The sequence below is a fragment of the Mesoplodon bidens genome, assembly GCF_964165515.1.
Source record: "Mesoplodon bidens genome assembly, chromosome: 6".
Taxonomy (NCBI): Eukaryota; Metazoa; Chordata; class Mammalia; order Artiodactyla; family Ziphiidae; genus Mesoplodon; species Mesoplodon bidens.
The window spans coordinates 72,396,461-72,411,299 of NC_138162.1; the positions used below are offsets into that span (position 1 = coordinate 72,396,461).

General features: G+C 40.3%; 1 protein-coding gene across 3 annotated transcripts in view; it reads right to left on the reverse strand.

Moving 5' to 3' along the window:
- The window catches only part of PDCD1LG2 (programmed cell death 1 ligand 2), a 115,233-nt gene that overhangs the window by 31,677 nt on the left and 68,717 nt on the right, over positions 1 to 14,839 (reverse strand). For all 3 annotated transcript variants that reach the window (XM_081236230.1, XM_081236229.1, XM_081236228.1), the window contains one exon: positions 8,597 to 8,902. In XM_081236230.1, the coding sequence (XP_081092356.1) occupies positions 8,597 to 8,902 (306 nt within the window). The remainder of the gene's footprint in view (positions 1 to 8,596; positions 8,903 to 14,839) is intronic.

A 14,839-nucleotide genomic window follows, 5' to 3' on the forward strand; every position in this document is an offset into this window, starting at 1 on the left:
GTGGCCTTCTCTTGAAGTTCTTTCCATGCCATTAAGAGTAGTTGCCCAGGCCTGCTGGCCTGCCTGCCTCAAAAATCTCTCACATCTTTCCCACCCACAGTATTCCAGCTTCTGCTTGTGACTGGGTGGGTGGGGCAGATTTTCTTATCTATGAGTCTGGATGGATAACTTCAGGGACTGATCTGAAAACCTGGACTCAGTTTAAGACAAGGAAGCAAGAAACAAGAGTTCCCTATTCTGAGTCATGTTCTCCAGTGCAAATTATCAGAGAATCTCCAAAGTTGGGAGAGGGGAAAGGGAAAGATTATGTGCTCATCCAGTTGTTAATTTTAAAAAATGGAGTTCATTTCCATTTGGCTACTGATTCCTCTGGGTATAGCTCACTTAGTCAAGACCTTAGAGAGGAGCAGGGGTGAGTAGCTCTAACTATTGACTCCATCCTTTTAATATACCTTATCTTGCTTAAACCATCCAAGGACCTTAGGAGGTAGGAAAATTTCATATTCCAGTAATAAATAAGGAAACAGCTGGAATATGGGGTGGTTGGGGAGCTTTGAACTCATGTCCTTCATGGGTACAGCATTCTGAATTCTGCACTGGGATCATCACAAGAGGATGATTCTCTATGTAATCACAAAAGCCTAGGGATGAAGCAACATACATGGGAAGAGAGATATGTTTCCCAGGGGGACTTCGAAGTACCCAGAAGTAGAAGAAGATAAGAAGAATTAGGTTCTGAAGCAGCCTACTGAAGGTCTTGAAGTAGTTAGACCCACTAGTTTCCTTGGAGCCAATTTTGGTCTACCTCTAGCAATCCATCAGTATCTGAAGCATACATTTTGAGTACTCACTTTATCTAATTTTATGTTATTTTATCTACACTTATTGTCCCTTCATTTGATGTCCTCTTATAATCATTTAATCCTATTATGTTGTAGATTATTTCTGTAAGCTCTGGGGCTTTGGAGGGGCATAGAGTAGAATAAATGGATTCATAGGAGTAGTGTGTTACAGGCGAGGGCTTGGCCTGCCCCAGCAAGGTAGCTCAGGACAAGATGCTGGTCTTGGTTGCTAAGCTGGTAGGTGATTTCAGAGGTAGGAGGGCCATGAATCAGGATCTGGGCTTAGGCTTTGACTTGGGATATATAAATAAGGGAAGAGATGAGAGAGATGTTCAACTAAAAGAACCGGTGAGAAACGATGTGACTGACAGGGATTGATTTCCAAAATATACAAACAGCTCATAGAGCTCAATATCAAAGAAACAAACAACCCAATCAAAAAGTGGGCAGAAGACCTAAATAGACATTTTTCCAAAGAAGACATACAGATGGCCAACAGGCACATGAAAATACACTCAACATCGCTAATTATTAGAGAAATGCAAACCAAAACTATAATGAGATTATCACCTCACACCAGTCAAAATGGCCGTCATCAAAAAGTCTGTAAATAATAAATGCTGAACAGGGTGTGGAGAAAAGGGCACCCTCCTACACTGCTGGCAGGAGTGTAAATTGGTACAGCCACTATGAAGAACAGTATGGGGGTTCCTTAGAAAACTAAAAATAGAGTTACCATATGATCCTGCAATCCCACTCCTGGGCATATATCCAGAAAAGATGAAAACTCTAATTCGAAAAGATACGTGCACCCCAATGTTCACAGCAGCACTATTTACAATACCCAAGACATGGAAGCAACATAAATGTCCACTGACAGATGAATTGGTAAAAAAGATTCCATTGTATGGTACATACATACAATGGAATATAACTCAGCCATAAAAAAGAATGAAATAATACCATTTGCAGCAACATGGATGGACCTAGAGATTATCATACTAAGTGAAGTAAGTCAGACAGAGAAAGACAAATATCATATATCACTTATATGTAGAATCCAAAAAAGTGATACAAAAAAACTTATTTACAAAACAGAAATAGACTCATAGACATAGAAAACAAACTTATGGTTACCAAAGGGGAATGGGGGAGAGGGATAACTTAGGAGTCTGGGATTAACAGATACATACTACCATATATAAAACAGATGAACAACAAAGATATACTGTATAGCACAGGGAACTATATTCAATATCTTGTAATAACCTATAACGGAAAAGAATATGAAAAAGAACACATATATATATCTGAAACACTGTTGTACACACTAACACAACATTGTAAATCAACTATACTTCAGTTTGAAAAATAAAATTTTTTAAAAAGAATGAGCAAGGTTTGGGGGAGGGACAGGAGCACACACCCTACATTTATGTAATATTAAAGATGTCTCCACAGCCTCTTTCTTATTAGGGAAATGGCTGAAAAGACATCATTATAAGCAATACACAATGGGGAAACTGGACTGAGGGTGACATTCTTAGAAAAAGTGAGTAAATTTTAAAATTTCAGAAGTGGAAGTGATCTTAAAATTTGATTAGTCCAACTTCCTGCTCAACAAGAAGTATCTTCTACAGCAGCTTTGCTAGATAACTACCTTGATGAATGTTTCACATGTACTTGGAAACAATGTGTATTCTGCAGTTGTTGGGTATAAATTTTATATATGTCAATTAGATCAAGATGGCTAATTGTGTTGTTCTACTCTTCTATTTTCTTTTTTGTGTGTTCTACCAGTTATAACAAAGATGAGTTGAAATCTCCAAATATGGTTATGGATTTGTTTATTTCTCCTTTTAGGTCTGTCAATTTTTGTTTTATATATTTTGAAGCTATATGGTTAGATGTATACACATTTAGGATTGTTACATTTTCCTGTTGAATTGATTTTTTCTATCATTATGAAATGTCCCTTTTTATCTTTAATAATACTTTTCTTCTTGATATTAGTAAACTGCTAGATAACTAACTTTTGGTTAAACACATCTGTGAATGGAAACTCTTACTTCCAGAAGCAGTCATTGCCACAATTAGACAATAAGAAAGTTAAACTTTTTCATTGGGAGGATCATCCTTACGTCAAGTCAAATTTTGCCTCATGGTAGCTTCAACCCATTGGTACTTGCCTGGTTTAGCAAAACAACATATGGTAAGCATAGTAGTTAAGAACATGGGCTTCAGAGTCGGAAAGGTTTGACTAGGCTTAAGCCAAGCGGTGGTTACGTGACGTGTCAAGCCTCAGTTTTCTCATTTGTAAAATAGGTATGATAATACTTATCCTTAACAGGGGTGTGAGGATGATTAAATGAGTTAGGTACCTAGAACTTATTAAATAGTCAGTTAGTACTGGCAATTATTATTATCTCTTTCATGTGACAAAACCCTTCATATATTTGAAGATCACTGGCAAGACCCCGTATAGTCTTTCCACCTCTTAGGTAAAACATGCCTACTTCCTTCAACCATATCTCACAGGACATAATTTTCAGCCCCAGTTCCAGATAGCAGTCTTTAGATACACTCTGTTTTTGCCAGTGTAACACGACCTATATTCTAGATATTATCTAAGCAGCACAAAGTATAGTGTGACTAATTATTTCCTATGTGCTGAGTACACTTCAGGCCCAACACAGGGTTTTAAAGCAGCCTAAGGTTGTAAGATCGATTTCGTTGAGTGATCTACTGCCCAGCTAGGTTGGCTAAACAGACCCCTTGTCATTTGGAGATGGTCTCCAGGTTGACCCAAGACCTTTGTTGCCCCTTAGTCAACAACTACTACTTGTTCAGTCGGTTATAGATCCAGTCAACTACACTATTATTCATCCCATGTTTTACCACTTTATGCACAAGGTGTGTGCTGTGTGGGTCCTGGGCCTGTTTGCCCTTAGATCAGTCCCTCAGTTTCTGCTCTATATGGCGGGAAGGCTGACTCCTGCAGGCTGTGTATCCCAGGCTCGTGACAGCCAACAGCAGGCATAGTGGGAAGACGGGAGAGTGAGCAGGAGGAAGGAGAATGAGTGTTTCTCCCCCATACTTTATGCTACAAGGCCTCTCCAGCAGCAGCCACAGCTCTTCCCTGGCTCCAGATACCACTGGACAGGCCCACTTGTGTTTCACCCCTGGGCCCATTAACTCTGCCTTCCCCCTGTTCCTCCAGCCCAGCAGTGGTGATAGCAGCTTCCTGCTTTTGCTAATTGGTGATGTGCCTCCCTAGTCCCCATTTGGCTTCTCAGTCTGTTCCATCAAAAGAATTACTATTTTCTGATTTCAATTTCCATTGGTTTAAATGGTTTCTGTTATCCCAGTTGTCTCTATAATTCAAATGTTACTGGCAACTCTAGCATTTCTGAAATAAAGATAAGCTTTATTATCTTTACTATATGTTTTAGTACTATATTATCTTTACTACTGTACATAGTATCATCTGCTTTATCAGCACAATGACCATAACTAAGGTGAAAAAATGTAGTTTTACATGCATTAATCTTAGAGAATCCTGGCAGGTTTCTAGTAGTCACTGAAAGAAATCTTTTAGGATGGCTCTCAATTGGTCTGTTAAATGGCCTGGGGAGGAACATCAGGTTAAACAGTTTGTAATTCCCAGGAGCTTTCTCCCCTTCAAAATTCAGGATATTGTTTTCTTAACTCAGGGTTTCCTTGGTCCCTTCAGTTTCCCCAAGGGAGAAAAGACACTGAGAGCAGATTTAGCCCCATTAGTAAGTTTTTTTAGCAAATGCTTTCTCTGGGCCTAGAGGCTAAATGTACAGACATCATTTCACTACCAAGTTGCTTTTCTCGGGCTGTTCTCCTCCCTATGCCCTCTGCCACCTGACTTCCCCTTTTAGGGTGAAGGCCATTTCTCTTGCGAGAGAAAACGGAAACTATGCTGCCACCTTCCTCCACTTGTTGAAGCTGTACTCTATCTATCTTGGGCCTTTTTGTTGATTTAAAGTACGTCTGTAAGCCTCAGCCTGCTCAGGTCTTCAGGCTGGTTTGGCCCTTCTGTTCTTAGTACCTGCTCTGTGTCTATCTGGGATCCTTGCTCAGGCCAGTTCTCAACCTGTGGGCTCAATCCCTGGCTTCTCAGGGCCTCTGTACCCTTTTCTTCAGTCGTGCTCCCTGGCCTTCTTCCGACATATTTCTAATTGCCTTGGGGTTGCAACCTGGCCTTTCAAAAACTGCAGCCTTCTCTTACTGTCTCTTCTAGACTCTCTAGCCATGCTACCTAGCAATTTTTTTCCTGTCCTTATGAAATCAATCCTCTTTTCACTATATTTAATATGAACTGTTGCCCAGACATCAAAGAAAATGCTATAAACCTATTTTCAAGGTGTATGCCAAAACTTAGGCATTTTAAGCACAAAGCACATCCTTCCTCTAGTCTTGTTCTATGTAAGTGCACCCTAACTGGAGTCCCAGATCTCCCCTGCTTCCTTCAGACACCCCTCATCTGGGTAGAATATCCTTATGTGCTGGTCTTCAATCTTTTTTTTTTGCTTGTATTTCTCCTAAAACAATCGTGATGCAGTGTGCTCCTTCTCACATATTTATTAAATTCATTCTTAGAATATATCATAGGTTTCTATATTGGAAAAATATACGATGTTTAGCCCATTATAAACACATATTTTTAGTAAGGCAATTATTTCACTCTTTACAAATGCATCCAATGTCACCTAGAAATCAAAGAAGGTGTCTTTCATACACACCACCATCCATTGAAAAATACATACAAAAATTCTTCTCTAATGGTCAGAACTTTACATTGTTTCTTTTTATTCCTCGAATATCAGTTCCCATTCCACTTCTGCAGAATTTTATCCTAATGCAACATGTTTGAACACTCTTTTGGTGATTATCCTTTTGTTTCTTTGCAACAACAAAACATGTATAGCTATTGAAATTAAATTTTTTTTCTTGTGACCATGAGGCTTTAAGTGTTCAAAGTTTTCTTCTGCATTGAAATCTAATTTCCATTATTATCAGTACATGTAAAATCAAAACATAAAATATTATGAATATTGATAATTATTAAACATAAAAAAAGTTTACCGGAAATGTATCTTTTAATGGGATGGATGGGGCTCTCTTTTTCAATCTGTTCATGAATCTGAGGATGCATATGACTTATGGTTGGAATGAGACAAGGTTCAGCATCAATTCTATTTATATTTTTCATTTTTTGTAGCTATAAGGGCTAAGGAATCTTGCTTATATGAATAAGTAGGTGGGAATGGAAGAAGTTGGGTTATAGTATTATCATTTCATTCTTTGAAAGCCTTATGATTTATATGACAAAAAATTACTTTATTTTTTATTATCAGCTGTTAACTCTATTAGGGCCTCCTTCAATTTTGTTGAAAACAGACAATTTGATACCTCCTGGTTTGCAGAAGGATTTGTTAGTCATTACAATTTGGTATGGTATCAATATTTCCAATCATTCTTTTGTTTATCACTATGGAGGATTTTATACCTCAGGGCAATGCACTGTATTCATGATGGGTGAAACGGAGGTTCTTTTATGAAGTGGTTAAAGCAAAAATAAAAGAGGAAGTGTTTTAGGAGAACCCCAAGAGCCTTGCCTGGAAGGCATATTCTCAGGCACACTTAATTTGGGGAACGAGTACTTGGGGAAGATGAAGATATAGAAACTAATTTCCTAAAACTGCCTATGCTATGCATCCCATAGAAAGTCTTTGTGATCCCATATACTCTAGCTGGAAGATCATTAAGGGTTTAAGGAATTAATTAACTAATTAATAATTAAGGTTTGAGGAATAAATCTGTTCCTCACCTGATTCATCCCTGGTCTAGATGAGGAAGCAGGCAGACTGCCCTCCCATGGATGAGGGACATCCCTCAGCCCGAGCGAGAAAGAGTGGGACTGGTACCAAATTGCCCAAAAACCCTAGGTGCATTATAACACTCAAATAGACATCAACAAACATGGGGCAGTGATTTAGGGGTGCAGATACCCAAGTACACTAGGGGATTGTGAGGATGTAGAGCCCTCTCTCCTCCAGTTGACTGAACTCAGACTAACTTCAGTGCTCTGGAGTTCCTCCCAGTTGATGCCTGTTTTTAGGAAATGCAATAAAGATAGAAGGCAGTTACATCCAGCTAAGGGCTCTCCTGATGACTCACTATTAGTTGAGATGTGAGAGGGCACCATCCCTGCAGTAATTGAGGGTCTTTGATCCAAACCTCTGGGCACTCACCATATGCCAAGCACCATGCTCAGTTCTTTATGTTCATTATCTCTTTTAATTTTTACAATAATCCTATGTGGTAGATGCTACTATTGCTATTCTTTTACAAATAAGAAAAATGCGAGATTAAGAGAGGTGAAATAACTTGCCCAAGGTCAGGTGAAAACAACATTCAACCTCATGTCTAATTATTCTAGTTTGTCCTTCTTTATACCAGATCATAAAGTCACCCCACTGCTGTCAAGGTCAATGGTCTTTAGGGACCAAAATCCACAGACCCTCCAGAAGACAGAACATATCCTCTGAGTGTAATGTGTGGAATAGGGAGGGGACAGAGAAAAACTGGCATAGGTTAACTCAGACCAGTCAGCAAAGGCTGAAAAACATAAGCCAATGAACAGAGCCAAATCTATTCTTCTACAGTTGTTATATATCTTTCCTCAAATGACCTTTCCCAGAACAAACAAGAACTTGAAGATTCTCTTCAGATTTAGGTTCTTGGCTCGTGTTGTGGTGGAGAGAGCCCTCAACCTGGAGGAATGGGGACAGCTATTGATTCACTGGCTCCCTCAGGCTACCCATTTCAACTCTCCGGACTTCAGCTGTTTCATGTGCAATAGATTAGGCTGGGACTAGAGTAGCATTTTCCAAACTTTTTAGACTATGACCCAGAGTGAGAAAAAAATTTATCACACCACGAGCCAAAATGCACACGCACGCATGTGCACACATACACACACACCCCTCTGAAATAATTTGTGTTTCACAAAACAACACTAAGCCCTACTATGTGATGCCCTGATATATTCTATTCTATTCATTCGGTTCATTCATTTTATTGGTAAAAAACACCCACCTGGTTGCTACTCATTAAACTGATATTTTAATCTGTTAATGAGTGGCAAATCATGGTTTAAAAAACTCTGGACTTGGGGCTTCCCTGGTGGCGCAGTGGTTGAGAGTCCGCCTGCCAATGCAGGGGACACGGGTTCGTGCTCCGGTCTGGGAAGATCCCACATGCCGCGGAGCAGCTGGGCCCGTGAGCCATGGCCGCTGAGCCTGCACGTCCGGAGCCTGTGCTCCGCAATGGGAGAGGCCACAACAGTGAGAGGCCCGTGTACCACAAAAAAAAAAAAAAAAAAAAAGCTCTGGACTCTGAAAGAGTAGTTTAATATCAAGTCAGTATTGTTCCTGTGAATTAGGCAAAACTTATCTTTGGTACCCTCCCACCTTTCCCCCTCATTTTCCTGGCTTTCTGTAGACAGTTTTATTCCTTCTACCCCTATTTACCCTCACCTCCACTGCTTTATACTCAGATATCAAAAAATATTTCTGAGCAGCTGCTTTTGTTTTCTCTGAGGTAGCTCTGTCTCTTTATAGCTATCCTCCCAGTTTTGGCTTGAGCTTGTTACTTGCAGCTAATGCAGGTCCTGTGTTGGAGAGGTGCCGTCATGTATTCCAGTCCCTGAAACTACTCACCTTTGACTTTCAGAGTCAGGTACTTGTAGTCCCAGGCGATCCCATAGATGATCAGGCAGCGGTACTGCCCTGCATCCCTCACTTGGACTTGGGGGATGTGGAACAAAGCCTTCCCCAGGGGCAGCTGCTCCTCCAGCAAAGTGGCTCTTTCACTGAGCAAGGTTGTATCATTTTCCACCTTTTGCAAACTGGCTTTTAAATCTCCGAGTTCCACATGGCCTCCGGTGTCAAAATCACACTCCAAGGTCACATTGCCACCGTAGTCTACCATGTACATTTCCTTCGGGACTGTCACTGTGAATAAAGCTGAACAGAAAATAAGACATTCTCAGATTGTCTGCCTTCACATTTCAGTTCTGTACAGAGTGGGACCTGAGGAGACCCATCCCACCCCTGTTTCCCAAGAGATACCTGTCATTATCTGGGCATTTGTGAAGGTTCCTTTCTCTCCTTTGCTCCATCCATTCTGGGAAAGAGTAGAATCCTTGATCTGCTCTGAGGTAGTTCTCACCTCTCAACACTCCTCACCTGTGCAGCTGATGGCCTTCCTACCCCCTATTATCCAGGCTCATTTTCTTCATATGGGTCAAATTACATCATGCCCTGCCAAATTCTACCTCCTCTCACCAGTGATAGTAATAATAACTATCACCCATTGAGTTCTTACTAGGTGTCAGGCCTCTGCTAACACATGATCTCTTTTAGTCTCCCCAGGAAGCCAGTGACGTAGAGCTATCTTCTCTTTAGAAAATGAAGCTGAGACACAAAAAGGTTAAGCAACTTGCCTAAGATTGCACAGCCAGGATCAGACCCAGGTATTGTTAAGTTCAAGCGCTCTTAACCAGCACATCATACAAGTCTACTGTAGAAGCGTCTTTTCTATCAATAAGAGGAAAGAAAGAATGGAACTAATACTTAGTATATACCTACTATGTGCCAGCCACTGTTCTAGGCTCTTTATAACTATATCATTGGGACTTCCCTGGTGGTCCAGTGGTTAAGACTCCACGCTCCCAAGGCAGGGGGCCTGGGTTCGACCCTGCATGCCTCAACTATGAGCCCGCATGCTGCAACTAAAAAGATCCCGCATGCAGCAACGAAGATCCCAAGTGCTGCAACTAAGACACAGAGCAGCAAAATAAATAAATAAATAAATAATTTTAAAAAAACCTATGTCATTTAATACTGAAAATACAAGCATGAAACATGTATTATCATTACTGTTTTATAGTTGAGGAAACTGGGTCAAAGAGGTTTGCTCCAGGATGTACAGTTAGTAAAGTTAAAATTCAGAGCTAGTCAGATGGTTGACTTCAAAATCTGTAGCCTTTGAAACAGTATTTCCCAAAACGTGAGGCACATACTTCTAGAAGTATGCAAAATGATTTTAGATACGGCAGAATCAAGGCCCAAAGGGAGTTGGATTATTCAGAGAGGAATTTATTCCCTCTTCAATTCTATTTCAATCCTTCAAATTACATATAATTTGCAACTAGACTCTCACGTCTCTAACAATGGTTCTTTTTCTTTTCTTTCTTTCTTTTTTATTTTTGGCTGCTTTGGGTCTTCGTTGCTGTGAGCAGGCTTTCTCTAGTTGTGGCGAGCGGGTGCTACTCTCCGATGCGGTGCATGGGCTGCTCACTGTGGTGGCTTCTCTTGTTGCAGAGCATGGGCTCTAGGTGCGTGGGCTTCAGTAGTTGTGGCTTGCGGGCTCTAGAGCGCAGGCTCAGTAGTTGTGGCACATGGGCTTAGTTGCTCCGCAGCATGTGGGATCTTCCCAGACCAGGGCTCAAACCCGTGTCCCCTGCCTTGTCAGGTGGATTCTTAACCACTGCGCCACAAGGGAAGCCCTATTTTTCCTTTTAATAAAACAAGAAGCTCTCAGGCAGATATTATTATCTGGGTAGAATTTAATAGTACCACTTTACTTTCATTGCATTTATTTTTGCTCATATCTCTATTTACCTGTACCAGTGATACTGGTTTTCCATTTACCACAAGGGTAGATTGTTTTGTTCAAAAAATAAAAGCTCAGTTGATTTAGATAATTCTATAAAAACAATAGCACAAAGAGTAGTCAAACATGGCAAAACTAATGAAAGTAGTGTGTGCATGAATAAATTGTGATAAATTGTACAAAATTATGCTGCTTCCATTATTAATGAGTGGATAGGCATTAAGACTAAGTGTAAGATCTCGAAGTAGCTTCTGAATTGTGACAGAAGATTAGATCAAATTATGTTCAGTAGAGCTTACTCCATTAATCCACTCATTTAATCAGTCAAAACATCCACTTATATTTGGGGATGGCTTCTAAGAATATGCTATTTGAGTGGTTGTTTCCACATAAAACATGGTATGGAAAGAGCTTGGGATTTAGTGACAGATGAACCTGGGTTCAAATTTTGACTATATCAGGATTATGAGCCTTTTGATCTTGATCATGCCATTTAAACTCTATGAGTCTCAGCCTCTTTATCTTTAAAGGTTGAAGATAACATCTACCTGTCAGCATTGTGGGGAAAACTAGACAAAATGGCACATGTGAAGTGCCTTATTTTGGCAGGTGGTAGGTAGTCAGCAAACTTTCTTTTGTACAATGTTTCAATTCTTGAGAAAGTGGTATTCGGACCACCCTGGATAACAGATTTCACAGTATAAATAGTTTTGGGGTTTTCTGTTGCTTCAATGATTCACATCACAATTCTCTTCTGACTGGAGTTTTTCCTCCTACCATCCTGCAAATCTTTGAAGGCAGTGACCAGGTTGAATTTGCTTTGGCGTCTCCAGTGCCTAATACATACTAAATTCCAGTTAAGGGTTTAACATAAAATGACAAAAAGGGGGAGAGGGAGAAACAAACGGATGAGCCTCCCCATATTCACTTTTGCTTTCCTCTCATCAAACAGCAACTTGCCCCAAATTGCACAAACTGGCATTCTTAATCACCACCCAGCACACATGAGAGTGTAGTGCACACACTTGAGTTTTTATCAAAAATGAATGATGAGCTTGTATCTTGCTTCCAACCCCTGTTTTAACCACAACTAGAACATTAGCGTGCCTTTCTGACAGAGATCTATGATACAAAATGGAGTTCACAGCTGCCTGGTATTCTTTTTTTTTTTTTTAATTCTTGCTCTTTTTTTTTTTAAATTTTATTTATTTATTTATTTATGGCTGTGTTGGGTCTTCGTTTCTGTGCAAGGGCTTTCTCTAGTTGCGGCAAGTGGGGGCCACCCCTCATCGCGGTGCGCGGGCCTCTCACTATCGAAGCCTCTCTTGTTGCGGAGCACAGGCTCCAGACGTGCAGGCTCAGTAACTGTGGCTCACGGACCTAGTTGCTCTGCGGCATGTGGGATCTTCCCAGACCAGGGCTCGAGCCCGTGTCCCCCGCACCGGCAGGCAGATTCTCAACCACTGCGCCACCAGGGAAGCCCTGCCTGGTATTCTTTTGCGCAGGATGGGGGTGGGGGCAGGCTACATTGTGAGTGCTTCTGTGTAAAACAATGCCAATTCAGCATTTGCTTGGCCAGGTTGAGAAGACTCTGGGACGATACATGTGAGAAAAGATGCCGTGCTTCCGAATTTCCCGCATGATTCCATTTTGTGGAATTCCCTGAACACTTGTAATAACTCTCACCGGAGTCTCCGTAATAGGGATAGTCTTTAAAGTAGATTCCTTTATGATTAGAATCATCTCCAAATACTTGAGTTATTAAGTCCCCTTATAATTAAAACAGAACTGCTTGATACCAAATCCACTCTGCCCTGGAGAATAATATTTATTTATTCATTCTCAAATATGTATTAACCATATTCTATGCACCAGGTTCAGGAATTTACACTACTTTTACTCTCCTCATAGTACTTCCTTCTCTTATTTTATTACACATGTTATAAAAAGAAACAGGGAAGAGAAATGGGGCTTGCAGGGAAGGTTAATTGCTGAGCCTGAGATTTAACAAGAATCAGAGGACTTTGGGTGTAGTCTCTATTGAATTTATTTAGTAGATTTATTTACCACACTTATACTTTCTTCTCATGAGAGGAGGAACGCCTCTAACTTCCTCTGGAACTCCCCATAGCATACAGCAGAACTCCCCTCTTCACTGTCTGGGCCTTTGAAAAAAATCCATTTTCTGCTTGCTTTTCCCCTCTGCCTTGTGCAGTGTGTGTGTATATACAGAGGTTGGAAGCATAAAGTATGCTACCTCTCAGGCAGGTGACATTTTCCATCTAATGTTCACAAGAGGAAAGAGCAACTGGCAAAGATGAATCACATATCTGAGTCGCTCAGAATAACTAGAAGATTAATTGTTAGTTAGTCTATTTTGCCCCAACTAAAGCTTCTAAGACATGCAAAGCTTTGAGCTTGATTACTCAATACAAAATGACAAGATTAGGAAATGTAATACTAAAATATTCTTACTTATTGTAAATTACAGAGGAAATCAAAACACTCTTGCAAGCAATTCTGTGAAGAGGTTTTTCTCAAGCTTGGCTGCACATTAGAATCACTAATGAGAGGGCCTCAACCTTGCATCATAAGAATCACCTGGGAAGCTTTTAAAATACACTAATGCTCAAACCCCACTTTGGATCCTCTAAAATTAAATTTTAATTATTTTGTGAGGCCAGCATCAATTAAAAAAAAATTTCCCTAGGAGCTTCTAATGTGCAGGGAGCATTGAGAAACCATTGGTTGGACAAATAAAACACCTGTACTTGCAAACATTTTTTACCATCCTGCCATCCAAAGTGTTGTCCTCAGTTTTCCCTGGGAGCTAGTTAGGAATGCAGAATCTCAGCCCATGCCCTGGACCTAGAGAAGCAGAATCTGCATTTTAACAAGGTTGGGGCGATTCACATGCACACTGACATTTGAGAAACAGTTATAACACTGGTTTGCATTTGGACTGTGACTGGGAAGTAGAGTAAAAGATAACATTTATTAAACTCAATGAACCAGACACTGGGCTAAACTGTACATCACCATTTCATGTTCCCAAAACTCTGCAAGGTAGGAGTCACTACCCCCATTTTACAAATGGGGAAACTGAGGCTTAAAGAAATGATACAACTTGCCCAAAGTAAAAAAGTGGGAGCTCATGGAGTTGGAATTCAAATTCATATCTCTGTGTGTTGAAAGCTTGTACTTCTAACAGATAGGACTATATATCTACTGGCATGTGTATACTACATACATGAATGAAATAGATATACTTTTCAGCTTTATAATAAGGAAAAGACATTTGTTTTCTATTTCATATGTCACCTGGTTATTAAACGTCAACCTAGCATTGAACTCCTGATGTCATCAGACAAAGGAGAAAACTGGAAAGTTTCCACAACTGCAAATTAAGCCAACAAAACGTTCATTTGGTCATCTTGACTAAATTAAAGGGCAAAGGACTTGGTCAGAGCATGAAAAATTAATACATGCACGTTCTTTAGACAGATTAAAGTAGCTGGCTTGAGTAATGCTGGAGCCTTTCTGAAAGTTCTTGGGGGAAGTTCGCCTTTTATTTGCAGTCAGGGCACCAATGGAGTCAGACCTGTCACATCTCCAGGAAACACAAAACAATTTATTTGCATTACCTCCCAAGAAAGCTTCCTCTTTAAGCTAATTTTATACCTTTTTTCCCCATTAACAACAGAAGCTTAAGTGTTTACAGACTTCTTAAGGTATTTTGAAAGGCGAGGATGGGTGTAGGCAGGGAGGGGAGGGGGGACTGCTTTACACAGCCAGCCTTCAGAAAGCTGTAGTTCCTGGTTTAGAATAGATGCTGCTCTGGTCACTTGATGCATGCACTCCTCTTAGCAGGAATGCTGCATGAGACATCTTGTCTATTAGAAATCCCTTCCCCAACCTGATTCTTCTGCTTTCTATACCTCAGGGGTCAGCAGATATAGTTTTGGAGGTCAGCTATAGGCTAAGTGGAGTGACCCAGGGTGTGGTCCCTGCCCTAGAGTGACCTCAAGCATCACCCTGGTCATGTGCTTCCTGGGTTTTATTCTTCTCTGGTGGATGAAGAAAGAAGGAAACATCAATGAAAGACATAAGACTGGGGTTCCTTTTTCCTTCAAGACATGACAAAGTACAAAAATAAATATTTTGCCTTAAATGCGTCTGGGTAACAAGATGTCCTTAGGTTTTGAAATGAAAATATAAGAAAAAAAATTGAACTACAACACTACAGTAATAAAAGAGTGAGTGATATAAGTGAAAGGATATACACA